This window comes from Mustela lutreola, chromosome 14 (assembly GCF_030435805.1).
Source record: "Mustela lutreola isolate mMusLut2 chromosome 14, mMusLut2.pri, whole genome shotgun sequence".
Classification (NCBI taxonomy): domain Eukaryota; kingdom Metazoa; phylum Chordata; class Mammalia; order Carnivora; family Mustelidae; genus Mustela; species Mustela lutreola.
The window spans coordinates 16,265,908-16,292,983 of NC_081303.1; the positions used below are offsets into that span (position 1 = coordinate 16,265,908).

Sequence of the window (27,076 nt, forward strand, 5' to 3'; positions counted from 1 at the left end):
TAATTTTTTATTTTTTATAAACATATATTTTTATCCCCAGGGGTACAGGTCTGTGAATCGCCAGGTTTACACACTTCACAGCACTCACCAAAGCACATACCCTCCCCAGTGTCCATTGTATTATAGTTTATACAGCATTATCTAAAACTTAGTTTCTCCTTTATCCCTAAGTTCTAAAATTAGTGTAATTTTTGTTGTATATACTCCATCTGGTGGTGAGAAGTAGCATCTGCCTGCTCTGAATAAAAACTTCCCAACGTGGCTGCAAGTAGTTGGTAGATCATAGTGGTGATCATAAGAAAAAATTTTTTAATCTTAATTTAATTTGGAACCTATAAATATACTTTCATTTGGCAATCTTTTATTTATTTTTTTTAAAGATTTTATTTATTTGAGAGGGAGGGAGAGCGTGAGCATGCACAGAGGCAGAGGAAGAGAGAGAGAGAGAAGCAGACTCTTTTGGAGCAGGGAGATCCCGGGACTCGATCCCAGAACCCTGGGATCATGACCTGAGCTAAAGACAGATGCTTTACAGACTGAGCCACCCAGGCGCCCCTCATTTGGCAATCTTTTAAAGTAGTGGCACATATTTCCTTTGTGTATAGATCCCTTGGTTGGAGTTCAGTTCTTTTTGCATAGTCTTTTGTATTGTCTACAAATTTTGGTTGTTTGAAATGAAGAGCAGTTTTTAAATTGTGTATTTCTTTTCAAAGGCTAATAATGGGGGCCCTTATGTGGCTCAGTGGGTTAAGCCTCTGCCTTTGACTGAGGTCATGGTCTCAGGGTCCTGGGATCAAGCCTCGCATCAGGCTCTCTGCTCAATGGGGAGCCTGTTTCCCCACTCCTCTGCCTGCTGTTCTGCCTACTTGTGATCTCTCTCTGTATCAAATAAATAAATAAAATCTTTTTTTTTTTTAAGATTTTATTTTATTTATTTGGCAGAGAGAGATCACAAGCAGGCAGAGAGGCAGGCAGAGAGAGAGGAGGAAGCAGGCTCCCTGCTGAGCAGAGAGCCCAATGCGGGGCTTGATCCCAGGACCCTGAGATCATGACCTGAGCCGAAGGCAGTGGCTTAACCCACTGAGCCACCCAGGCGCCCCAATAAATAAAATCTTTTTAAAAAGGCTAATATTAGATGAGTAAAGAAATACATTTTTATTATGAAAAAATTAGAGATATCCAGTATTGATAACTTGCTTTTAGTCTAGGGATTATAAATAGGTTTTAGATTAGAGAGTCCATTCAAACTGATGGATAATCATATAGATTATTTGCATGTGTCTCCCCCTCCCCACCTTTTTGTGGTAATGTGTTCAGCATATCTAATTCATGGTACACATCTTTACCTAGGTTCCTAGGATGAATTACTATGAATGAGATGAAATTTCTGGGTCAAGGGCGATCAAAAATTATTTTATGTATATTTTAAGTTGTTCTCCAAAAAGAAAATATCAGTTTGCACTCCCTTGAAAACAGTGTATAAGTATCCTTTTCTCTGTGTGCTGAATAACACTCAAGACTTTATTATTTTAAAAATACTTGCTAATCTGATGATGAAAAATGGTATCTTATTTGAGGTGGTTTTCATTTCTCTAATTGTTTATTTTTTCATATGCTATGACTTTTCATTTTTCCTTTTTTAAACTAAATTTTATTATTTTTTTAAGATTTTACTTATTTATTTGATAGAGATTGCAAGTAGTCAGAGAGGCAGGCAGAGAGAGAAAGAGGAGGAAGCAAGCTCCCTGCTGAGTAGAGAACCCGACTTGGGGCTCTGTCCCAGGACCCTGAGACCATGACCTGAGCCAAAGACAGAGGCTTTAACCCACTGAGCCACCCAGGTGCCCCTAAACTAAATTTTAATGAAAAGTTGTTATCCAATTACTGTCACTATAGCAGAGTATATTTATTTATTAGTTTATTTTTTATGTGGTAAAATACACCCAATATAAAAATTGCCATTTTAAATATTATTTTCTTTCTTTGATTTTGTTTTTTTTTTTAAATTTTTTTAATACAAAATCTGTTTATTGGGATAGTTTCCCATTCATCTTGTTTCAGGGTGCTTTTATTGCTGCCCCTGTCTGAAGGAGCATCCTCTAATCCTTGCTTTTCCTCCTGGAGACTGGCAGAGGACAGTGGAGCAGCCAACACACAAAACTACTGTTTGTGCCTGGCTAAAGACAGTGGTGACTTTTTAGCACCCTGGGCACTTCACCTCCGTGAAGTAGGAGTTGGGGCTGTGCACTAGGTGCTTCCTCTTATGCTTCCTCTTCTCCTCTTCTGGAAAGGTGGAGGAGGTCCTTTGTGAGGAGCATGTTCTCGTGGGGAGGTCATCACCACACTTTTTTTTTTTTTTTAAAGTAGGTTCCACATCCAGCATGCAGGGCTTGAACTCACAACTCTGAGGTCAAAACCTGAGCTGAAATCAAGAGTTGGATGCTTAACTGACTGAGCCACCCAAACACTTTTTTTTTTTTAAGATTTTATTTATTTATTTGACACAGAGAGAGAGAGAGAGAGATCACAAGTAGGCAGAGAGGCAGACAGAGAGAGGCGGGGAAGCAGGCTTCCCGCTGAGCAGACAGCCCCATGCGGTTCCCGCTGAGCAGACAGCCCCATGCGGGCCCATCCCAGGACCTTGAGACTATGACCTAAGCTGAAGGCAGAGGCTTTAACTCACTGAGCCACCCAGGAGCCCCTTTAAATAAGATTTTTAAATAAGGGTTTTAAAAATAAGATTATTATTTTTAAATAAGATTTAAATTTTTAAGGAAGATTATTTAAATAAATTTTTAACTAAGATTATTTGGGTGGTTTTTGGTGGTGAGTTGAGTCAGTTCTCTTATCTATCTTGGATATTAACTCCTTATTGAATATATCCTTTGCAAATACCTTCTACCCCTTATTTTAACCATTTTAACTGTACAGTTCAGTGGCATTGAGAGGTTGGGTTTTTTCGTTTTGTTTTGTTTTTCACTGTTTGCAACCATTATCATATCCATCTCTGGAACTTTCTTTATCTTCCCATGGTAAAACTCTGGGCCCATTAAGTAAACACTGCCTTCCCATTCCTCGGTTGTTGGCTCCCTCCTCACTGGACTCCTGGCAGCCACCATTCTACTTTGTTGTCTTTGAATTTGACTAGGCAATTTAACCGTTGCTAAGTGTATAGTTCAGTGTTATGAAGTACATTCATGTTGTGCAGCTGTCACTGTTGTCTATCTCCAAAACTTTCTCATCATCCCCAGCTTAAACTCTATTCCTCTAGGTAATAACTCATTTTCCTCTCCCCCTTGCCTCTGGTAACAAATGTCTACTTTGTGTCTTTATGAATTTTCCTACACTAGGTGCTTCATATAAGTGTATGATCGTACAATTTAGTCCTTTTGTGATTGGCTTATTTTAGCATAATGTGCTCAAAGATTCATCTGTGTTGTAGTGTGTATCAGAATGTCCTTCCTTTTGGAGCACCTGGGTGGCTCAGTCAGTTAAGCATTGGACTCTGGATTACAGCTCTGGTCGTGATCTCAGGGTTTTGAGATCAAGCTCAGCTTTGGGCTCCATGCTCAGCACCTTGGCCTGTGATTCTCTCTCTCCTGCCTCTGCCTCCCTCACCTCTCGTACGCACACATGCATGTGTACTCTCTCAGAAAAATAAATAAATAAAAAGAATGTCCTTCAAGACAGAATAACATATCATTGTATGTAAATACCACATTTTGTTTATTCATTCACTGTTGAAGGACACTTGGGCTGTTTCCATCTTTTGGCTACTGTGAATAATGCTGCTGTGAACATGGGTGTGCAGCATAATTGTTTCCTTTTTCATTTTCTTTGGATCTTTAACCATATATCTACATTAGAAAATTTTTGCTGTCATTAAAGTGTATATGCTCTTCTTTTTTCTGTTATTTTTAAATGTAACAAGTGTTTTCTCATGTTGCTGTTGAAACATAAAATTGGGCTGCACTAGACTTAAGAGTCATGAGACCCTTTTTTTTTTTTTTTTAAGATTTTATTTATTTATTTGAGAAAGAGACAATGAGAGAGAGAGCATGAGAGGGGGAAAGGTCATATGGAGAAGCAGAGGGCCCGATGTGGGACTCCATCCCCAGATTCCAGGATCATGACCTCAGCTGAAGGCAGTTGCTTAACCAACTGTACAGTTAAAATGAGTGCATTTTAAATTACAAAGTGCTAGTTAATTAATGATCAAGTTACTGTTTTCTGTGTAATTTAGACAACTCTTCAATTGTTGGAGATTCAGGTCAAAATATTTTAAAGTTACACATTACGTAGTTCTTGTCAAAAAGTTTTTCAGAATGATTGTATACTTCATTTGGCATTCGATACTATTTTTCTCCCAGTTCTGGGTTTTATCTTTAAAAGTCTTTTTTGGGGGGCACCTGGGTGGCTCAGTGGGTTAAGCCGCTGCCTTCGGCTCAGGTCATGATCTCAGGGTCCTGGGATCGAGTCCCACATCGGGCTCTCTGCTCAGCAGGGAGCCTGCTTCCTCCTCTCCTCTCTCTGCCTGCCTCTCTGCCTACTTGTGATTTCTCTCTGTCAAATAAATAAATAAATAATCTTTAAAAAAAAAAAAAAGTCTTTTTTGGTTACTTTTTCATAGGGATAGAATAGTACTTCATTCTTACTCAATATGCTTGTCTTCTTTACCATTCGATTTAGCAATTTATTTTTTAGCAGCAAGTGGGGGGATGTTAATGGAAGAAACTTTATTCTTCTTAAATGGAAACAGAAGGATGAACTACTTTATTTTATATATGAAAAATAATGTTAAAAGAAGTCTGATATGTACATTGCATTACTTTCTTGAAATACAGGTATCAATTATTTCTTGGTAGCTTCTGACATTGGGAATCAGCTTTATAAGAAATTTGCTTTATAGGTCTGGATTCAATCACTGGAAATGTTCAGAACTCACTTGTTGATGAGGACAAAGTACACTCTGGCTCAGAACGTGACTCTCATCAGGGAAAGAAATCTGGGACCAGTAGCAAACTTTCTGTTAAAGATTATGAGCAGACTCTTGACACTGATAGCATTTTGGAGGATCTTTCTGGGCATTCTGTAAGGTAATGTATATTTTATACCTGTAATTGATATTTAATTAAAGTTATAGCATCATTGATGTTCAGAGAATCCATTCAATAAATGCTATATTTTCTGAAGAGACTTTGGAGTTTTGTTCATAGTTGGGGTCTTTATATTTTAGAATATGGTCATCTCTTACCTAAACTATTACAGCCTCTCTCAGGAATGCTTTGCCTCCAGCACCATCCCCCTTTCTATTCTAACTGCCATTACCACTGTTGTTATTTTGAATCAATCCTCGGACCAACCAGCTGCTCTCCTTAGGCTACCTTGGGAGCTCACAGCTGCTCTGTAGATGAATTCCCAAGAACTTAACTTTATTTGAAGTGTTTCACTAGGCTACCACTGACTGTCTCATTTCTTTTCTCTACATTTCTCCTCATCTTTGTTCATCCACCCCTTCAACACACCTACACAGCATCCTTTTGTCTCATTACCTTTCTTCCTGTGAACTTCTCTCTCAACTTATTTGATGACTCAAGCAGATTTTGAAATCTCACTCTCATATTGTTTACAGAGAGCTTGCATACTATCTTTTCCCCTTCTTTTTAATATCATACAGTATTATACACTGAGCCTGTTGCTTATATATGATCTTTTGTGATTGCTTCATGTGCAGTTTCTATTCCTTTGTCTGCATGGCTTTTTATGTGCTGCACTAATTTTGTCCTTCTGGAAGTTTAAGCTCCGAGAAGACATGGATTTATTTTTTTCTTTTAAAACTGTGTGCTCTTTCTAATATGGTGTCACATATAGATAATTAACTTTAATGCTTTCATATTGTAAATCTTATATTGTTAATACTATTATTACTGTATTTAAAATTGAATTTTAATTTTTTTGTCAGAAAACTTTACCTTTCTTTAGAGATATTCTGATGATTTATTTCGCAAAATCAACAAAGTTAAACATTTCTAAAAAAGAATTCACAGCCAAATAAGTTTGATAAATGTCCTGTACTATAGACTAGACTTCCCCTGCCACCTTCCTCACCTATGATCTGAGGCTTTGATGAAGAGATGCTCAGATTTTTAAAACAGTATTTAACTTATTTATTTCTTTACTTAGTTTGCTGTAGCCATTCTCTGTCCCCAAGCTCTTTACTTTTCTGTCCTTTTTATTTTTTGAAAATTTATTAACATCGTTGGAAGCAGTTTTGGAAATGCTAGTCTAGGTGAATCTTCTCTGCAGATCAAATACAAATTAAGCTTGTAAAACTAAAATTGAGATTCAGGCATACTTGATTTTGATATTGTGTTGGAATTCTTTCTTGGAAATCTAGTAAAAGAAGTAATAAATTCATTTTCTATTCCATAAATGAGGTTGTCAGACTATTAGAAATAGTAGTTCTCTAAATCATCAATAATAAATTAAAGGTCACTTGTAAACAAGTGAGTGCCTCTCAAGACTACTTTTATTCAAATATTTATATGCTGGGTTTAAGAGAAATGTTTATCTTTGAAAACTATGTCCTGGTTTTATTAAAGCTAAAAGTAAACTTGTTTTATTATGTTAGAAATGTGTTAACTGTGCTAACATGTTTTATGAAGTATCTTCAAGTAATTTATTCAATAAATTAATGTTTAGTGCATGGCAGCATCTTTTTGTTATGAGAAACAGTAACTTTAATGAGTCTAATTTCTCAGAGAGGAGCTAGACATATGCCTTGTATTGAAATAAATACATTAAGAGTTATTTCAGACAGCTTATGAGACGTTACTTCTTTTTTTAGAAAGTTCAGGAAAGAACTATAACATTAGAAGTAGATGAAAACAAATGAGTACATATAAAGAAAGTACTTAGAGATGGTTAGTAGGAAAAATTTTTTTTACTGTGAATTTTTGGGTTAAGAGGAATAACGAGATAGTGGATTTTGTCATTTCTAATGTTTAATACAAAATGGTACTTTATTCTCTTTCAGAGATAGATTATAAGGCATTTTTTAAATGATAGGCTTGACATTACCTTTTATATATGGCTATAATTTTATTGCTATATGAGGTCTATGTATTTTTAAAAGTTTTGCCTTATACTGTAATAAGTGATTCATTATATATGTACATTGTAGAAGAAAGAGTTAAGTGCCAGGTTAATTGCAACTCCTTTTCTGTTTTATTATTTTGGGCAGGGTTTGTGCCTAGCTCATTCACCATTTTAAGTCTAGCAATGAGAGCCATACTCGGTAGTTCATTCAACATGGCGATGATGTTTGAATGATTAAATGCCTGAGTCACAGCCTTTTAAATGTCAATAAAGAATGTAATATATGCTGTTCTTATGAATTGTTTAGCTGGCTCTTGAAATAGTTTTCCTTTTTCTAACGTCTTTATATGAAACAAAACTTCTAGTGTCTCATCAGACAAGGGAAGATCTCAGAAAACTCCAACTTCTCCCCTGTCTCCAAGTTCTCAGAAATTGTTGCAGTTTGACCTTCCAGGAACTTCATTAGAAAGATCTAAATCCTCGGTAATAACGCCTCCATCTGTAGCAGGATTTAAGCCTAATGCATCTTTTACCGATATGAACCTTGCTGCCAGCAGAACAACTGCAGAGACGGCTTCAACATCAGGCAAGTAGATCCGTGCAGTTGTCATTCAAGATACGACTTCTATCCCTTAAAATCCCTTTTCAGTCGAACTATAGGAAGATGTTATCGCATCAAATGAATGTGATTACTTTTTTAAGTATTCAGAATTGTACAGGAAAAGAAATACTGAAAAGCGTGAAACACTCAACAGTGGTGATTTTTCCCCTTGCCAGCCTAAGTCAGAACACACCTGGAAAATGTACACTGTGCTAATAAGAAGTCAGTCTTTACTGCAGTGGAAAGCAAGCTCGTTTGGGTTCTTAAGATGAAAAATGAATTTCAGAAATCTGAGAGGTCGTTTCTCTTACATTTGACAGTCACTTATGCCTTCCAGGTTCTAAGCGCTTTTCTCCTGCTGGCCTCCAGCACCGTATGGCGGCAGAACTCAGTTACTTGAGTGCCATTGAGGAGTCGGTACGCCAGCTGTCAGATGTGGAAAGAGTTAGAGGCATATCACTTGCTCAGCAGGAGAGTGTATCTCTGGCTCAGATCATAAAGGTATTTGTGGAATTTTCTCTTTAGCTTTCTGTGCTTTTTCTCTTTTCTTTGGTATTTAAAATAGTTTCAATGATGAGGTGAAAAACCAAAACTAGCACATAAAACTTTTACTTGCCAAGTAGAAAAAAATAGTCTTATAAATAGCCCTGGGGAAAACTGTCATATAAAGTACTAAAAAAGTTAAACATAGAATATTTGGTAGCAGAACAATAATTAAGTCATTGTCTCTCAAATATTTCATTTTCCTCTTCCTCTGTTTTTATAAATGACTGTGAAAATCAGCTAATCAAGCAATTCTCAATATTTTCTTTTGCTGACAAGTCAGAGATAACTGACTTTTTATTGTTTTGTTTTTAATGCTTTATTTGTACCAAAAAGAAAAGTTTCTGAGTTCCAGATATTTGATAAAGCTAGGATAATGTGGACTTTTCCTTAGCTAACAAAAATCCAATAAAGGTAGAAGCAGTGTTCTTATGTGGAGTTGCTGTTGCTATCTTTAAAAAAACAAAAAAATTTAGTATTTACATATAATAAAATACACAGATTTTAAGTGCATAGTTTGAGGAGTTTTGATCAATGTAACGACAACCCTAATCAAAATATAGAACACTTCTGTTGCTTCAGACAGTTCACCCATGGACGATCTTTTCAATTAATTTGCTCTCCCAGAGACAGTTACCATTCTGATTCCTAATCACCATAGTATTTTTTGCCTGTTCTAGAACAGGCATAATGGAACTGTTCTTTGTACTTTGTTGTGTTTAGCTTATTTTATGTGACATAATGTTTTTAAGATTCGTCCATGTTGTATCCATTGTTTTGTTCGTACTATTTTTTTGCTGAGTACATTCCATTGATCAGTGTAACACAGTTTATCCTCTTGATGTACATTTGTATTGTTTCCAGTTTGGGGCTATTATAAATATTTCTGTTATGAATATGAATTCATATTCATAAAAATATGAATATTTTTACAACTCTGTATTCAACATGTGTTTTCATTTTTCTTGCTTTAATACCCAGGAGTGTAATTGCTTGGGTCAAGTAAAAGTATATGCTTAACTTCATATGAAACTGCTATGCTGTTTTCCAGAGTAGTTGTATTATCTTATACAGCAATCTGTGAGAGTCCCAGTTGCTCCACATTTTTGCTGTCATTGGTATTCTAGGCATTCTAGTGAGTGTGAACTGGTATCATTGTGGTTTTAATTTGTATTTCTTTTATGACTCATGAGGTTGATAATCGTTTTGTGTGCTTATTAACCATTCGTATATCATCTTTGTGAATGTCTTTCATATTTTTGGCCTGTTTCATAACAGGATTGTATAGAAGTCCTTTACATATAGAAACTAGAAACAAGTCCTTTTCAGATATATTTCAAATACTGTTTCTCAGTCCTTAGCTTGCCTTTTAATTTAAAAAAAAATTTTTGTCTTTTCATTTTTAAACTGTATTTTTTTTTTGAGTGCAGAATATTTTCATTTTAATGAAATCCAGTTTTTCATTTTTTTCTTTTCTGTTCATTTTGTTTTCTAAGATATCTTTGCCTACCCTAAGATGTTAAGATACTTTAACAAAGATTTTTTTTTTATGTTTTTCTAAAAAGCTCTTATAGTTTTGGCTTTTATATTTTATTTAATTAAGTGTGTGAGCCATCTACTTATGGAGTGTGAAGAAGGGACCAGAGTTCATCTTTTCCTCCATCTGGATTTTCATTTGTTCCGTCAACATTTTCGTAAAAAGACTTAAATTATCTTGGCCCCTTTACCAACAATGAAGTAATCACTTATATGGAGGTCTATTTCTGGACTCTGTTCTTTTCCATTGATCTATATGCCTATCCTTAATGCCAGTGCCATACTGTTTAACTATGTTCTTAGAGTGAGTCATGAAATCAGGGTGTAATTACTTCAGTTTTGTTTTCCTCAAAGTGGTTTTGGGTATTCTAGGTTTTTGCATTTCTCTATAGCTTTTAGAATTAGTTTGTTGTCTTCTACCAAAAAAGAGGGGGCCTGATTTTTTATTTTTGTTGATTTTGATATGACTGGCATTGATTCAGTAGATCAGTTTGGGGGGAGAATTTACATCTTAACAATATGGCATTTTCTAATTTGTGAGCATGATACCTTTATCTATTTAGGTTTTAAAAATAATTCTCTCTGCAATGTAATTTTCAGTGTACAGATCTTACACATTTTAAAATTTATTCTTAAATATTTTGTCTCCTGATGCTGTTGTAAATAATTTTTTCTCAATTTTGTTTTGCATTTGTTCTTCCCAAAATAATTAAAACTATTCTTTGTGTGGAACTATCCCATTCTTTGCAAGGGTTTGAGCATTCCTGTACCTCTCCCAATAAATAACAGTAGTGCTGTCCGGTCATCAGGACAGCAAAAACTCCCCCAGACATTTCCAAATCTTCCTGATGGAGACTGGGGAGGGACTGAAAAGAGCTTGGTTAAAAGTCACTGGATTGGGGCGCTTGGGTGGCTCAGTGGGTTAAAGCCTCTGCCTTCAGCTTGGGTCATGATACCAGGGTCCTGGGATCGAGCCCCATATTGGGCTCTCTGCTCAGCAGCGTGCCTGCTCCCCCCGGCCCCCGCCTACTTGTGATCTCTGTCAAATAAATAAATAAAATCTTAAAAAAAAAAATCACTGGATTAGGGAAATGATCCCATGGCAGTGGCCATTACCTTGAAATCCAAAATAGCACTGAGATTCTCTACCATTTAAGAGATATGTTATAATTCTGGGCTTCCAGATTTATACAGGGCATTATATAACTTTATATACAGTCTTTCCCACCTTTAGAAAACCTGTATTTAGCACAATTTCAGAAGAAATGAAAAAATATAAATTGATTGATAATGTTATATGAAATAGTGGAAAGAAAAGGTCCTGGTGAGGAGACCTTTTCTGGGGCAATATTTTCATGAAACTACTCCTGTAAAGCCAGAATAAAGGAGTCCTAAAATTCTGAGTTGTGAAGTGTTACCTTTATTTTTATACATAGGACATTTTAATCTCTCTTATAGAGTTAGGCGCTGCAGCTTTTACTTTAAAACTAGCTTTTTTGTATGAGTTCTTAGTCCTGTGTGCCTTGGAAATTTTTTATTTTACTGCATTATTTGACACGTAGTAGGTGGTCATTAAATTTTGATAACAGTTGAGGGCTATTCTATTTGCTGTCTTTCCTTGAAATTCTAACAGGTTGCTTCAAAAAAATTAAGAAAATAGTATTACGGGTAATATCGTCACTGTGTTAAAATGGTGTAGTATCTTAGAATTAATAGTTGATCATTTTTTTATTTTGAAGGCACAGCAGCAACGCCATGAGAGAGACTTGGCCCTTTTGAAATTGAAAGCTGAACAAGAGGCTTTGGAGTGTCAGAGACAATTAGAAGAAACCCGAAACAAAGCAGCTCAGGTACTTACGTTTGCAGCATGCACTGGTTCTATAAATCTAAATTTGTATCTTTGGAGTCACTTCAGTTTTCTTTTAATTATCTACGAGTGAAAAAGGAAAAATATAATAATGCTTTAGTACATTATGCCATTTGGGTTAATTTCATGTCATTTGACTCTGGTAGCAATCCTGTGAGTTAAGATTTATTCCCAGTGGGAGCTGAGGTACATAGTATTTATTGTCTAAGGAAACATCAGCTCTTGAATGGTGGAGTTAAAAATTAAACTCCAGCAGTAATTTTGAGACTCTAAACTCTAGATTTCAAGACATGAAATCTCCACATTTTTTTTTACAAGGCATTTGTGCCATAAAACAATTTTAAAATTAAAGCTAGGGGCGCCTGGGTGGCTCAGTGGGTTAAGCCGCTGCCTTCGGCTCAGGTCATGATCTCGGGGTCCTGGGATCGAGTCCCACATCAGGCTCTCTGCTCAGCAGGAAGCCTGCTTCCTCCTTTCTCTCTCTCTCTGCCTGCCTCTCTGCCTACTTGTGATCTCTGTCAAATAAATAAATAAATAAAATCTTTAAAAAAAAAAAAATTAAAGCTAATTTGCAGTGGGGAGAGACTGAGGCATAACAGAAGTTCTCTTTTTACTTTCTTTTATTTTCAGGTCCATGCAGAATCCTTACAGCAGGTGGTCAAATCACAAAGGGAAGTAGCAGAGGTCCTGCAGGAAGCAACTTGTAAAATAGCCACTCACCAAGCAGACACTGCTCGCCTCAACACAGACGTGGCTCGCCAAATCTGTGAAGTAAGGCCATTGAGAGACCCTTTTCTTTTAGTCAGTCTGAGTAGATTTGGTCTTTGTAGTTTCTAACATCTAGCAAATATGTACTTTTGATTAGTGACTTTGAGTGGGAGCCAAATACTGTTGACTTGAGGCAGTATGTTGTACATGTGAGTGATCAGAGGCAGAAAAAATGGAGAACTCTAAAATGTCTGCCCTTGAGTAGGCTTTTTAAAAATATGATTTCGGGCGCCTGGGTGGCTCAGCGTGGCTCAGGTCTTGATCCCAGTGTCCTGGGATCAAGCCCTGCATCGGGCTGTCTGCTCTGCAGAAGAGCCTGCTTCCTCCTCTCTCTCTCTCTCTGCCTGCCTCTCTGCCTACTTGTGATATCTGTCTGTCAAATAAATAAAATCTTTGGGGAAAAAAAATATACTGATTTTATTGATGTATAATTTACAGACTATAAAATATATCCATTTTAAGTGTATTGTTTGATGAGTTTTGACAAATATATAGGTATCTAATTAGATGTAGATATCTATATCTATATATTTCTGTCTTTTCTTAACTCTCTGTCCATCCCTATAAACACCACCGTAATTGAGAAATAGAATACAGTTGATTCTTGAACAACATGGGCTTGAACTGTGAGGGTCTGCTTATATGCAAAAATATTTTTGACAAATACAGTACAGTACTATAAATGTAATTTTTCTTCCTTAGGATTTTCTTAATATTTTTTTTCTCTAGCCTACTTTATTTATTTTTTAAAAGATTTTATTATTTTATTTATTTATTTGACAGAGAGAAGGAGCACAGGCAGGGGGAGTGGGAAAGGGAGAAGCAGGCTTCCTGTCGAGCAGGGAGCCTAATGTGGGGCTCGATCCCAGGACCCTGGGATCATGACCTTGGAGGCAGACACCCAACTGACTGAGCCACCCAGGTGCCCCTAGCCTACTTTATTATAATAATACAGTATAAAGTACATATGTATAAGATATGTGTTAATCAACTGTTTATGTTATGGGTATGGCTTCTAATCAACAATAGGCTATTTTGTAGTTCAGCTTTGGGGGAATTAGAAGTTATCCACAAATTTCGACTGCTTAATGAATTGGCTCCGCTAACCCCCATGTTGTTCAGATGGCAACTGTATTTCCGTCACTAAAAAGTTTCTTCATGCACCTATCCGTTCTGTCCCCAGTTTTGGTCCCAGGAAGCCATTGATCTACTTTGTATGAAGATGGTTCCTTTCTACCTACAGTGATGTTAGTGTCTTGTCTTTTACTGTACCAAGAACAAAGCCAGAAATAGTTTTACTGTTGTCTGTGTACGGGATATTATAGTCTATAGTTATAGTTTCAGTTTATATTAGCAGGTACAATCTAGGATTGTTTGTGAAATGATTTTGTTATTAATATTAAAAGACCAGGAACCTCCTGGATTGGGTTCTGTGGGATTGTGCATAGACTCTTAAGAAAATTTTAGACAACATTAACAAAGATTTCAAACACACTTCAAGTTGTCAAGGCAGTGATTGAATGAACACCAAATGCATAATACAGGCAGCAGTTGCAGTACTGGTGAATAGGGAAGATACCTCCCATTGTAGGTCAAAACAGATATAGGAAGTAGAAATTGAGTTGATTCTTATAGAAGATTTATTTTTGGTTTATAATGACTTATTATATTACCTGAAGATTTTGTTTTAATTTATAGGCTGCTGTAGTTAGATGAAACTTAGAAACCAGGTAGTCCATCCAACTTTTTATTTTTATAAGGAAGCTTTGTGAGACTTAAAGAATCTAAATGACTTGCCCCCAGTGTTTTACCTCTTACAATGGAATTTACTTGCTCTTAATCCAGTGATCTTTCGAAGACACTGTGCTCCTTCTCAGTTTTCTGTGATTTTTTTTTTTTCACATCTACTTTTGCCTTGTGTGTGTTCTTATTTAGATGGCAGAGTTGACTCGAACTCATATCTCAGATGCCATCACTGCTTCCGGAGCTCCCCTGACAACGCTATATGACCACCAACGACAGCATGCTCCAGACTTTGTGAAACAGATGAGGACCAGAGCTGAAACGGATAGGTTAATACTCAGTCATTCAGCAACTATGCAATGAGTATCTACTATGTCCCAGGCCCTGTCATGGGCGCTAGGAGTATAGTTATGGGCATACAGTGTGGTGGGGAAGATAGATACTGTAATCAAATATTCACTGAAATGAATGAACACTTACACACTGAGACATGTGTTATGAGAGAAAAGAACATACATCTCAAAGATCTAAAATGAAGGGATTTGAATAGCCTGGGGGTATAGCGACATTAGAGAAAGGTTTCCTGGGGAAGGAAAGCTTATGGTGAGATCCAGTGGATGGAAAGGAGTCAGTGATGTAAAGCAGATAAAGATTGGCAGGTCAGTACATACAAATGTAGGAGGAGAAAATGAGGGAAGAATGTGATTCGAGCAGAGAACAAAGGGGAAAATGGTGGGAGATGATGCACAGCTCAGATGACGTAGGACATTGCAGACCTTGAGGATTTTGGAGTTTATTCTTGGAACAAAGAAGAGTCAATTTTTTAGGCAGCCTGGGTGATGTGATCATGTTTGTGTGTCTCTTTTTACATCACATTTTGACTGTCTCTAATTCATAGATTTTAAGTCCCTATTCACATTTACTGATCCTTGGGGTGATTTGTGTTTATTTCTCACAGAGCAAAAGATACTCTTTTTTATGAGTGAATGCCTTTCTTAAAAACTTTGTCATAGCTATTTCATAATTTCTATTCAAGATTTTATCTCAATGTTAAATGGCATTTAAAATCCTTCTCTTATGAGAGACTTTAAATGTTTAATCAGTTTTTATTTTCTTTGCAGGAAAAGTCCATCTGTTTCAGCCTCTCAGAGTAAAGAAGGGACCCTTGATTCAAAACATCAGAAGTATTCCCCTTCATACGATAGTTATTCTGAGTCTTCAAGATACAAGAATCATGATCGAAGGTGAAAACACTTTAATTTAGTAAAGTGTGGTGAATGACTTAAACAGTGCTTTTTCTTTTTACTTCTTAATCTCATTTCTTTAAATGAAATAGTGTCTTTCCTTCAAAGTTCTGACATCCCTTATTTGATTAACTGATTTATAAAAGAATTGTTCTATGTAGTAATGTAACTACTATTCCTTGAGAGCCTGCCTTCTACAAGCACCATGTCAGTTTCTTTTCTTTCTTTCTTTCTTTTTTTTTAAATTTATTTGACAGGGAGAGAGGGAACACAAGTAGAAAGAGAGGCAGGTGGTGGGCGGGGGTGGGAAGTAGGCTCGCTGCTGAGCAGAGAGCCCGATGCAGGGCTCATCCCAGAGATCATGACCTGAGCCGAAGGCAGAGGCTTAACACACTGAGCCACCCAGGTTCCCCTCTTTGTCCTGCATTTAATATTCACAGCAACCTTCTAAGACAGATACTGTCCTCATTTTATAGTAGGGAATAGGGGCTCATGCAGTTGCTAAGAAACTCGCCCAAGGTCACACAGATAGTAGCACACCAAGGAATTGAACCTTGGTTTATCTGGCTCCAAGTCCTATGTTTATTGTGCATTGCTTTGCTAACATCCATATTTCTTGACATTACTGTATGTACTAATTTTTATAATTATAAAAGAAGATTGAATACTTTGTCATTGGTTCTTGCATGGTATTAACATCTGTAGTTTTCAGTTATGGTTCTGTTCTTGGATTAGAAGATTTTCAAAGCTCCTTTTCCAGCATTCTTACGGTAGGATACCTACATTGTCAAAGTGAAACCTCATTTAAAAATTAAATCATGAGACTAAAAAACATTAGTGTGGGGCATTAAGTACCTACTATATCTCTGGAACTATGCGTCTTTCATTTAAACTTCCTGACATGCAGTTCATTGAGGCTGTCACCTGGGTCACTACAGGGATTCCTCATAGTTTTCCCAAACCATTCCCCAATCTCTTCACTAACCACATGGTAACTGGAGTGATTTTTCTAAAATTTGCAGCCAGCCAGTTTGTTACTCACCTGTTTGAAGCCTTCATTATTCCTTTAGAGCCACTCAGTACAGCATGAATGTTCCTTTATTATTGAAGCTTTGGTCCATCTCTAGCCCTGTCTCTTGGCATTTCCTCTCTTACCCTATTCTACTAATTACAACTACTCTAATGTAATTCTCTAAAAAAAGAGCCATGCTCTCTCTCTCTCTTTTGTGCCATTACATATGATATACTTTCTTTTTTAAAAATTTAAATTCAATTAATTAACATAAAATGTACTATTTCAGATTTAGAGTTCAGTGATTCATCACGCATATAACACCCAGTGCTCATCACATCACATGCCCTCCTTCATGTCCGTCACCCAGTCACCCCGTCCGCCTGCCTCCCTCCCCTCCAGCAACCCTGGGTTTGTTTCCTATGATTAAGAGTATTTTAATGGTTTGTCACCTCTCTGATTTTATCTTGTTTTATTTTTCCCTCTCTTCCCCTCTGATCCTCTGTTTTGTTTCTTAAATTTCACTTGTGAGTGAGATCATATAATGATTGTTTTTCTCTGATTCACTTATTTCACTTAGCATAGTGCCCTCTAGTTCCATCCACATAATTGCAAATGGCAAGATTTCTTTTTTTTTTTTTTTTTTGATGGCTTATAGTGTTCCATTGTATGTATATACCACATTTTCTTTCTTTTTTTAAATTAACATGTAATGTATTGTTTCTTTCAGGGATACAGGTCTGTGAATCATCAGTCTTACACAGTTCACAGCACTCACCATAGCACATATCCTCCCTAGGGTCCCTCACCCAGCCACCCTATCCCTGCCACGCCCATCCCCTCCAGCAACCCTCAGTTTGTTTCCTGAGATTCCTAAAGAGTCTCATGGTTTGTCTCCCTCTCTGGTCCCATCTCATTTCTTTTTTCCCTCCCTTACTCCCACAACTCCCTGCCCTTCCTCTCAAATTCCTCATATCAGAGAGAGCATATGATAATTGCCTTTCTCTGATTGACTTATTTCTCTTCGCATAATACCCTCATGTTTCATCCATGTCTTTGTAAATGACAAGATTTTGTTTTTTCATGGCTGTGTAGTATTCCAGTGTATATATATTATACCGCATCTTCTTTATCCATTCATCCGTCAGTGGACATCTGGATTCTTTCCATAGTTTGGCTATTGTGGACGTTGCTGCTATAAACATTGGGGTGGAGGTACCTACCCCTTTGGGTCTTTAGGGTACCTACCCCATTTGTGTCTTTAGGGTAAATAACCCAGTAGTGTGATTGCTGGGTCATAGGGTAGCCCTATTTTCAACTTTTTCAGGAACCTCCGTACTGTTTTCCAGAGTGGCTGCACAGCTTATGTTCCCACCAACAGTGTAAGATAAGAGGTTTAGGATTCCACTTTGACCGCATTTTTGCCAACATCTGTCATTTCCTGACTTGTTGATTTTAGCCATTCTTAGTTGTGTGCGGTTGTATCTCAGTGTGGTTTTGGTTCATATTTCCCTGATGGTGAGCGATATTGAGCATTTTTTCATGTGTCTCTTGGCCATTTGTAAGTTGTCTTTGGAGAAATGTCTGTTTATGTCTTCTGCCCATTTCTTGATTGGATTATTTGTTCTATAGGTGTTGAGTTTGATAAGTTCTTTATAGATTTTGGATACTAGCCCTTTATCTGATAAAACACTTGCAGGTATCTTCTCCCATTCTGTTGTTTGTCTTTTGGTTTTGTTGACTGTTTCCTTTGCTGTAGAAAAGACTTTTTATTTTGGTGATATCCCAGTAGTTCATTTTTGCTTTTGTTTCCCTTGCCTTTGGAACCATGTCTAGCAAGAAGTTGCTATGGCTGAGAGGTTGTACAGAGGTTGCTACCTGTGTTCTCCTCTAGGATTTTGATATCTCACATTTATGTCTTTCATCCATTTTGAGTCTATTTATATGTATGGTGTAAGGAAATGGTCAAGTTTCATTCTTCTACATGTGGCTGTCCAGTTTTTCCAACACCATTTGTTGAAGAGGCTGTCCTTTTCTATTGGATATTCTTTCCTACTTTGTCTAAGATTAGTTGATCATAGAGTTGAGGGTCTATTTCTGGGTTCTCTATTCTGTTTCACTGATCTGTGTTTCTGTTTTTGTGCCAGTACCACATTGTCTTAATGATTACAGCTTTGATATAGAGCTTGAAGTCTGGCATTGTGATGCCACCAGCTTTGGCTTTCCTTTTCAACATTCCTTTGGCTATTCAGGGTCTTTTCTGCTTCCATACAAATTTTAGGATTATTTGTTCCAGCTCTGTGAAAAAAATTGATGGTATTTTGATAGGGATTGCATTGATTATATAGATTACTCTATGTAGCATAGACATTTTAAGGATATTTGTTCTTCCAATCCATGAGCGTAGAAAGTTTTTCCATTTCTTTGTGTCTTCCTCAATTTCTTTCATGAGTGTTCTGTAGTTTTCTGAGTAGAGATGCTTTGCCTCTTTGGTTAGATTTATTCTTAGGTATCTTGGTATTTGGTACAATTGTAAATGGGATCAACTCCTTAATTTCTCTTTCTTTTGTCTCATTGTTAGTGCATAGAAATGCAACTGATTTCTGTGCATAGATTTTATATCCTGCCACTTTGCTGAATTCATGTATGAGTTTTAGCAATTTTGGGGTGGAGTCTTGGATTTTCCACATAGAGTATCATGTCATGTGCAGAGAGTAAGGATTTGACTTCTTTGCCAATTTGGATGCTTTTTATTTCTTTTGTTGTCTGATTGCTGAGTCTAGGACTTCTAGCACTGTGTTGAACAGCAGTGGTGATAGTGGACATCCCTGTCGTGTTCCTGACCTTAAGGGAAAAGCTCTCAGTTTTTCTGCCCTGAGAATAATATTTGCTGTGGGCTTTTCATAGATGGCTTTTATGATATTGAGTTATGTTCCCTCTATCCCGACACTGTGAAAAGTTTCAATCAAGAAGAAGTGCTATACTTTGTCAAATGCTTTTTCTGCATCTGTTGAGAGGATCATATGGTTCTCGTCCCCCCCCTTTTTTTAAATTAATGTAGTGTATCATGTTAATTGATTTGTGGATGTTGAGCCACCTGTGCCACCCAGTAATAAATCCCACTTGGTTGTGGTGTGTAATCTTTTTAATGTACTCTTGGATCCTATTGGCTAGTATCTTGATGAGAATTTTGGCATCCTCGTTCGTCAGGGATTTTGGTCTGTAATTCTCCTTTTTGGTGGGGGTCTTTGTCTGGTTTTGGGATCAAGGTAATGCTGGCCTCAAAGAAAGAGTTGGGAAGTTTTCCTTCCATTTCTATTGTTTGAATAGAAGAATAGGTATTAATTCTTCTTTAAATATTTGGTAGAGTTCCCCCGGGAAGCCATCAGGCCCTGGACTCTTGTTTATTGGGAGATTTTTGATTATTGCTTTGATTTCATTGCTGGTTATGGGTCTGTTGAGGTTTTTTCTTTCTTCTTGTTTCAGTTTTGATAGTTTATGTGTCTTTCGCATGTAGCCATTTCTTCCAGATTGCCTAATTTGTTGGCATGTAATTGCTCATAGTATTTCTTATTTCTTAATTGTTTGTTCTTAACTGTTCTTAATTGTTTGTGTTTCTTTGGTATTGGTTGTGATCTCTCCTCTTTCATTCATGATTTTATTTATTTGAGTCCTTTCTCTTTTCTTTTTTATAAGTCTAAGGTTTTTTCCAATTGTATTAATTCTTTCAGAGAACCAGGTCCTACTTTCATTGATCTGTTCTCCTGTTCTTTTGGTTTCTATTTCATTGGGTTTTGCTCTAATCTTTATTCTCTTTTCCTACTGGATTTAGGCTTTATTTGCTGTTCTTTCTCCAGCTCCATTAGGTGTAAGATTAGGTTGTATATTTGAGACTTTTCTTGTTTCTTGAGAAAGGCTTGTATTGCTATGTACTTCCCTCTTATGACCACCTTTGCTAAAAAAGTTCTTTAATTTCCTGGTTGACCCATTCATTCTTTTTTTTTTTTTTAACCCATTCATTCTTTAGTAGGATGCTCTTCAGCCTCCACGTGTTTGAGTTCTTTCCAAATTTCCTCTTGTGATTAAGTTCCAGTTTCAAAGCATTGTGGTCTGAAAATATGCAAGGAATGATCTCAGTCTTCTGGTACAGGTTGAGACCTGATTTGTGATCTAGTATGTGATCTTTTCTGGAGAATGTTCCATGTTTACTCAAGAAGAATGTATATTCTGTTGCTTTAGGATGGAATCCTTGGAATATTATCTGTGAAGTCCATCCGGTCCAGTGTGTCATTCAAAGCCCTTGTTTCCTTGTTGATCTTCTACTTAGATGATCTGTCCATTCCAGTGAGTGGAATGTTAAAGTCCCCTACTATTATTACCAATGTGTTTCTTTTTGTTACAAATTAGTTTATATAAGTGACTGCTCCTATGTTAGAGGCATAAATATTTACAATTGTTAGATTTTCTTATTGGATAGACCCTTTAATTATAATATAGTGTCCTTATTCATCTTTTATTGCAGTCTTCGGTTTAAAATCTAATTTGTCTGATATAAGGATTGCTACCCTAACTTTCTTTTGATGTCCATTAACATGATACATGGTTTTCCACCCCCCACTTTCAATCTGGAGGTGTCCTTGGGTCTAAAATGAGTCTCTCGTAGACACATACTGATGAGTCTTGCTTTTTTAGCCAATCTGATACCCTGTGTCTTTTGATTGGAGCATTTAGCCCCTTGACAGAGTAACTATTGAAAGATATGAATTTAGTGCCATTGTCTTACCTGTAAAATCACAGTTTCTGTATATTTTCTCTGTTCCTTTCTAGTTATGTTACTTCTGGGCTCTCTCTTCACTTAAAGGATCTCCTTTAATATTTCTTGCAGGGCTGGTTTAGTGATCACAAAATCTTTAAGTTTTTGTTTGTTCTGGAAGCTTTTTATCTTTCCTTCTATTTTGAATGACAGCCTTGATGGATTAAGTATCTTAGCTGCGTATTTTTCTCATTTAGCACTCTGAGTATATCATGCCAGACCTTTCTGTCCTGCCAGATCTCTGTGGATAGGGCTGCTTCCAGTCGAATGTTTCTACCCTAGTAGGTAATGAACCTCTTGTTCTGAGCTGCTTTCAGGATTTTCTCTTTTTCTCTGAGATTTGCAAGTTTCACTATTATATGTTGAGGTGCTGACTTTTTTTATTGATTTTGAGGGGGATTCTCATGTGCCTCCTAAACTTGAATGCCCTTTATCTTTCCCCAGATTAGAGACGGTCTGTGCTCTAGTTTGCTCTGGTATACCTTCTGCCCCACTCTCTTTCCTCTTCTTTGGGAATCCCAATTATTCTGATGCTGTTTTGCTTATCACTTATGTCTCAAATTCTCCCCTTGTGATTTTTTTTTTTAAGATTTTATTTATTTATTTGACAGACAGAGACCAGAAGTGGGCAGAAAGGCAGGCAGAGAGAGAGGAAGGGAAGCAGGCTCCCTGCCGAGCAGAGAACCTGACGTGGGGCTTGATCCCAGGACCCTGGGTTCATGTCCTGAGCCGAAAGCAGAGACCTTAACCCACTGAGCCACCCAGGCGCCCCTCCCCTCGTGACTTAATAGTTGTTTATCACTCTTTTTCTCAGGTTCTTTATTCTCCATCATTTTATCTTGTATATTACTATTTCTCTCTTCTGTCCAATTCATCCTAGCAGTTAGAGCCTCCATTTTTTTAAAGAAGATTTTATTTATTCATTTGACAGACAGATCACAAGTAGGCAGAGAGGCAGGCAGGGAAAGGAAGGGAAGCAGGCTCCCTGCTGAGCAGAGAGTCCGACGTGGGGCTCGATCCAAGGACCCTGGGATCACGACCTGAGCCGGAGGCAGAGGCTTTAACCCATGGAGCCACCCAGGTGCACCGAGCCTCCAGTTTTTATTGCATCTCATTAATAGTCTTTTCTGTTTCAACTTGATTAGATTTTGGTTCTTTTATTTCTCCAGGTAGGGCTTCTCTGTTGTTCTCTATGTTCTTTTCAAGTCCAGCTCATATCTTTATAATTGTTATTCTGAACTCCAGTTCCAACATCTTACTTACATCCGTATTGATTAGGTCCCTGGAATTCAGTTCTGCCTCTTGTTCTCTTTTTTGAGGTGAGTTTTTCTGTCTTATATTTCTTGCAGAAAGTGGTTGCTTTTCTGTTTGTGGACTTGTAGCTACTCTTTTCTTAGATCTCCAGTTGAGTTCGCAGGTATTCAGAATAATTTAATAGCTACCTATCTGAATTCCTGGGACCAGACAAAACTAAGGTCTCTTACTCCTTTGCCATCATGGACTCCTCCAAGAGATACCTTCTTTCTAGACCTTCCCCGCTCTATTTCATTTAATTTACTTTTACTCTCCTCCACGAGTCAGTGTTACCCTTAGTCTGCTTTAGATATCCCTTCTGTATTCTCCCATAGCACTCCATATATAACTGTTAGAGCCTTTACCACCTTCTATCTCTTGTTACTTTACTTGTCAGTTATGGAGTACACTAGAAATTATTTGAGGTCTTCATTTTCATCACCCCAAAAAGAAGGCCCATACCCATTAGTCATTTCTTTTTTTTTAAGAATTTATTTATTTATTTGACAGAGAGAGATCACAAGTAGGCAGAGAGGCAGGCAGAGAGAGAGAGGAGGAAGCAGGCTCCCCGCCGAGCAGAGAGCCCAATGCGGGGGCTGGATCCCAGGACCCTGAGATCATGACCTGAGCCAAAGGCAGTGGTTTAACCCACTGAGCCACCCAGGTGTCCCCCCATTAGTCATTTCTTTTGCTCTCTCTTCTCCAGCTTCTGGCAACCACTAATCTACTTTGTATATTTGTTCTCTGTGAATTTGTCTCTTTTGGACATTTCATATAAATGGCATCATACAATGTGTGGTCCTTTGTGACTAGTTCTTTGACTTAGTTTAATGTTTTTAAGGTTTATCTATCACACATTAGTATATTATTCCTTTATATGGCCAAGTAATATTCTCTTGTATGGATATCCCACGTTTTATTTACCATCAGTTGTTAGACATTGGATTGCTTCTATTTTTTAACTATTATGAATAGTGCTGCTACCTACCTGTATATACAAGTTTTTGTGTGGACATAGGTTTTCATTTCCTTTTGGGTATTTTGGGATTGCTGGGTCGTAAAATACCTCTGTTTAACTTTTTGGAAAATTGCCATGCTTTTCCAAACAGCTGCTCCCCTTCACATTCCCACTAAAAATTTAAAAATTTTTTTTACATCCTCACCAACATTTGTTATTGTCTCTCTTTTTTACTATAGCCATCCTAGTGAGGATCATGCTATACTGCTATCCTCAGAACTTAGCAAAATACCTAACATGCAATAGGTTGTTTATCTCACGATTACTGAGTGAATGATTGGCACATAACTGCTAAGTAGAGTAATTGAGATTAATCCCATATTCTTTTGACTCCAAAGAAGTCGCTCTCTCCTGCTTTATCTCTTTTACCTTATAGCTATATTATATGGTTTATACTTTCCAAACATTTACTAAACCAGACACATAATTGCACAGTATTCTGATAAATAACAATTATAGAAACATACCAAAAAAAAGAAAGAAAAAAAAAACAGTATAAATGCAGAGAGGTACCAAACCTTCCTTGGGAGTGGAAGAAGAAGTGTGTAAGCACTTTACAGAAATGATACTTGAACTAAGTCTTAAATTAGGGAGGCAGAACAGTCTTAAATAGGTCGGCAGGGAAGGAAAGGCATTTCAGAAGAGGATATAGCTATGGAGAGGATCTTAAGACATGGCTTGTAATTGGCTCTCTCTCTTTCTGTGTATATTTAAATGAATGAATAAACTAAGGAAAGCAAAGGAGGAGGAAGGAAAACACTGATCTTATATACAACTAGTGAATCGTTGAATACTGTATCAAAAACTAATGATGTACTATATGTTGGCTAACTGAACACAATAAAAAAAAATAAAAGAAAACAAATTCACTAAGCATTTGAAAACTTGAGGCTAAAGTCAAGGGAAGGCAGAACTAGTTGATACAGATTTAAGGCTCAGTCTGAATGATAGTAGTTGAAATTACAGAGATGCATAAGATTGCCAGGGGACAGTATGTAGCATAAAAGAGAAAGGGACCAACAACAAAACTCTGGGAATCACCATCATTTTAAGGAAAGCCAGGAAAATTCAAAGGACAAGAAAGAAACAGAAAAACTGGTTCGAGAGATAGAAAAGCTGGTGAGGGTAGAAACAAGGAGTGTAAGAAAGAGAAGTCTTTTTCTTAACATTTAATTTTGTTAAATTTCAAGCTTACAAAAATATTGCAAGAATAATACAAGTTCCTAAATATTTTTTATCCACATTATACTGATATTAACATTTTACTACATTTGCTTTAGCTAGTGGTGCTTTTAAAGAAGGAGGTAGAGATCAAGACCATATAATATTGGGACGCCTGCGTGGCTCAGTGGGTTAAGCAGCTGCCTTCGGCTCAGGTCATGATCCCAGCGTCCGTCCCACATCGGGCTCCTTGCTCAGCAGGGAGCCTGCTTCTCCCTCTGCCTCTGCCTGCCATTCTGTCTGCCTGTGCTCGCTTTCTTCCTCTCTCTCTCTGATAAAAAATAAAAATCTTAAAAAAAAAAAAAAGACCATATAATATTGCAGAAAAATTATCCATTGGATTTGGGAATTCAAGTTTAGGTTGAGTTTGAAAGAAGGATTATAGTAGAGTAGTTGGAATTAAGCTGATTGTGATTAATTGTGATGTTGATGAAAAGTAAGGAAGTTGAAACAGCCAAATAGAGGCCCCTTTTCCTTGATTTTGATTTTAAAAGGAAAAGGGGGAAGTGTTAGTCTGAGATTAGTGCTTGCTTTTCATGACTAAGAGTGAAGCCATTGTCTTTTCTACAATAGTTTCTTCTCAGATCTCTGTCCACTTAGCATTTTATGTTTTATGTTACTTGTTTCGTCATTTCATACCTTGATCATGAAGCACATTCCCCTTGCCGAATAAATTTACTTTGAATTTACGAACCTTATCACTCTTTTTTTGTTTGTTTGTTTCTATAATATCTATAAACAGAAGTAGTAGTGGTAGCAGCCGTCAAGAAAGCCCCTCAGTTCCATCTTCTAAGGAAAATGAGAGGAAACTTCATGGTGAAAAGATGGAGAGTTCTATTGATGAACAGGTTCAGACTGCTGTAGATGATTCTCTGCGAAGTGACAGTGTGCCGTCTCTTCCTGATGAGAAAGGTAATGTTTCTTGCATGTGTATGTACAGTTAACTTGTTTGGGGAGGCTTCCAGAGTCCTTTGAGATATTTGTGACTGAGCTAGTTAGACCATGGTAGTGTGTGTGTGTTTGTGTATCTGAATCTGATATTAAGTGTATCTAGGTGAAACTATTTCAAAGCTATAATGACTTCATAATGACAACTTCCACATAATGAGAGAAATAAAGGATACAGGAAAACAAATTATCTGTTAATTTTCTCGTACAGGATGAATTTAATCTCTGTAAAATTTTATCTTAATAATAGTGCTTGTAATTAAAATAGTGAAGACAAATTTATTGAAAGTGTCTTTGAGTCTCAGGATACTAACCATCTGTGACTTAATGTTGTTCTCAAGCTGTTTGCCATCGTGCCGGGCTCCAATAACTGCAGATTTATCGCTGTCAAGTGACTAATCTGAAATGTCATGAGCTATGATTTTTTGATATATTTCACTTCTTTAAACAATATGAAATTAAATTGCTTGAACTTCTACTTCTGACCATAGTGGAGGAACAGGACCAGATTTACCCTCCCTCCTAAAACAAATATCAGACAAAACATATGAAATAACTATTTTTAAGACATTGAACATCAGGCAGTGAATGCTATTGATTCATGAGAGATGAAAACGATACTCTGCGCTATGACTGCTCCAGCTTACTGCCTGAAGGCAGTCTCCGGGCTGCGTGCCATGGAGCCCAGTAGTCTTCCCTCGTGGAAGAAGTGAAGTTAGGGGTCTGGAGAGCTAAGGTAACTAAAGTCCACAGGACAACCAAGATCCAAAGAAATGACACCATTTTAAAAACCGGTATGTAGGAGAAAAGCCAACTTATCTTTTGTTTAGCAGTGACTTCTTAGAACACAACACTTAGAACTACAATCTCTGAAAGAGAAAAATTGATAAGCTATGCTTGTTTAAATTAAAAAACTGCTCTGTGAAAACTGTTAAGAGAATTGAAAAGAGAATCCAGAGACTGTGAGAAATATTTGTAAATCACATAAGGACTTATAGCCAGAATTATATAAAGGACCCTTAAGACTCAACAACAAGAAAATCAACAACCCTATTTAAAAATGTACATAAGATCTGAACAGACACTTCATTAAAGGAACTGTACAAATGGCTAGTAGATTTAGGAAAGGTGTTCAATATCATGTCTTAGGGAAATGAAGATTAAAATCACAATGAGATACTACAACATACCTGTTAGAATGGCTAAAATCCAAAAAGCTGACAACAAAGTGGTGGTGGTAAAGATGCAGAGCAATGAGAACTTGAATTCGTTGCTGATGAGAATGCAAAATGGTACACCTGCTTTGTAAGACATTTTCAGTGTCTTATAATAATCCATTAATCACATGCCTAGGCAAACGAATTGAAAACT

General features: G+C 37.0%; 1 protein-coding gene and 1 pseudogene across 7 annotated transcripts in view; one reads left to right on the top strand and one right to left on the bottom strand.

Moving 5' to 3' along the window:
* CEP350 (centrosomal protein 350) overlaps positions 1-27,076 on the top strand; it is a 154,695-nt gene that overhangs the window by 59,520 nt on the left and 68,099 nt on the right. For all 7 annotated transcript variants that reach the window (XM_059146956.1, XM_059146962.1, XM_059146961.1 and 4 more), the window contains 8 exons: positions 4,910-5,096; positions 7,464-7,684; positions 8,037-8,200; positions 11,518-11,628; positions 12,276-12,416; positions 14,349-14,485; positions 15,278-15,400; positions 25,500-25,669. In XM_059146956.1, the coding sequence (XP_059002939.1) occupies positions 4,910-5,096; positions 7,464-7,684; positions 8,037-8,200; positions 11,518-11,628; positions 12,276-12,416; positions 14,349-14,485; positions 15,278-15,400; positions 25,500-25,669 (1,254 nt within the window). The remainder of the gene's footprint in view (positions 1-4,909; positions 5,097-7,463; positions 7,685-8,036; positions 8,201-11,517; positions 11,629-12,275; positions 12,417-14,348; positions 14,486-15,277; positions 15,401-25,499; positions 25,670-27,076) is intronic.
* On the bottom strand, positions 2,069-2,318 carry LOC131815186 (small ribosomal subunit protein eS27-like; annotated as a pseudogene).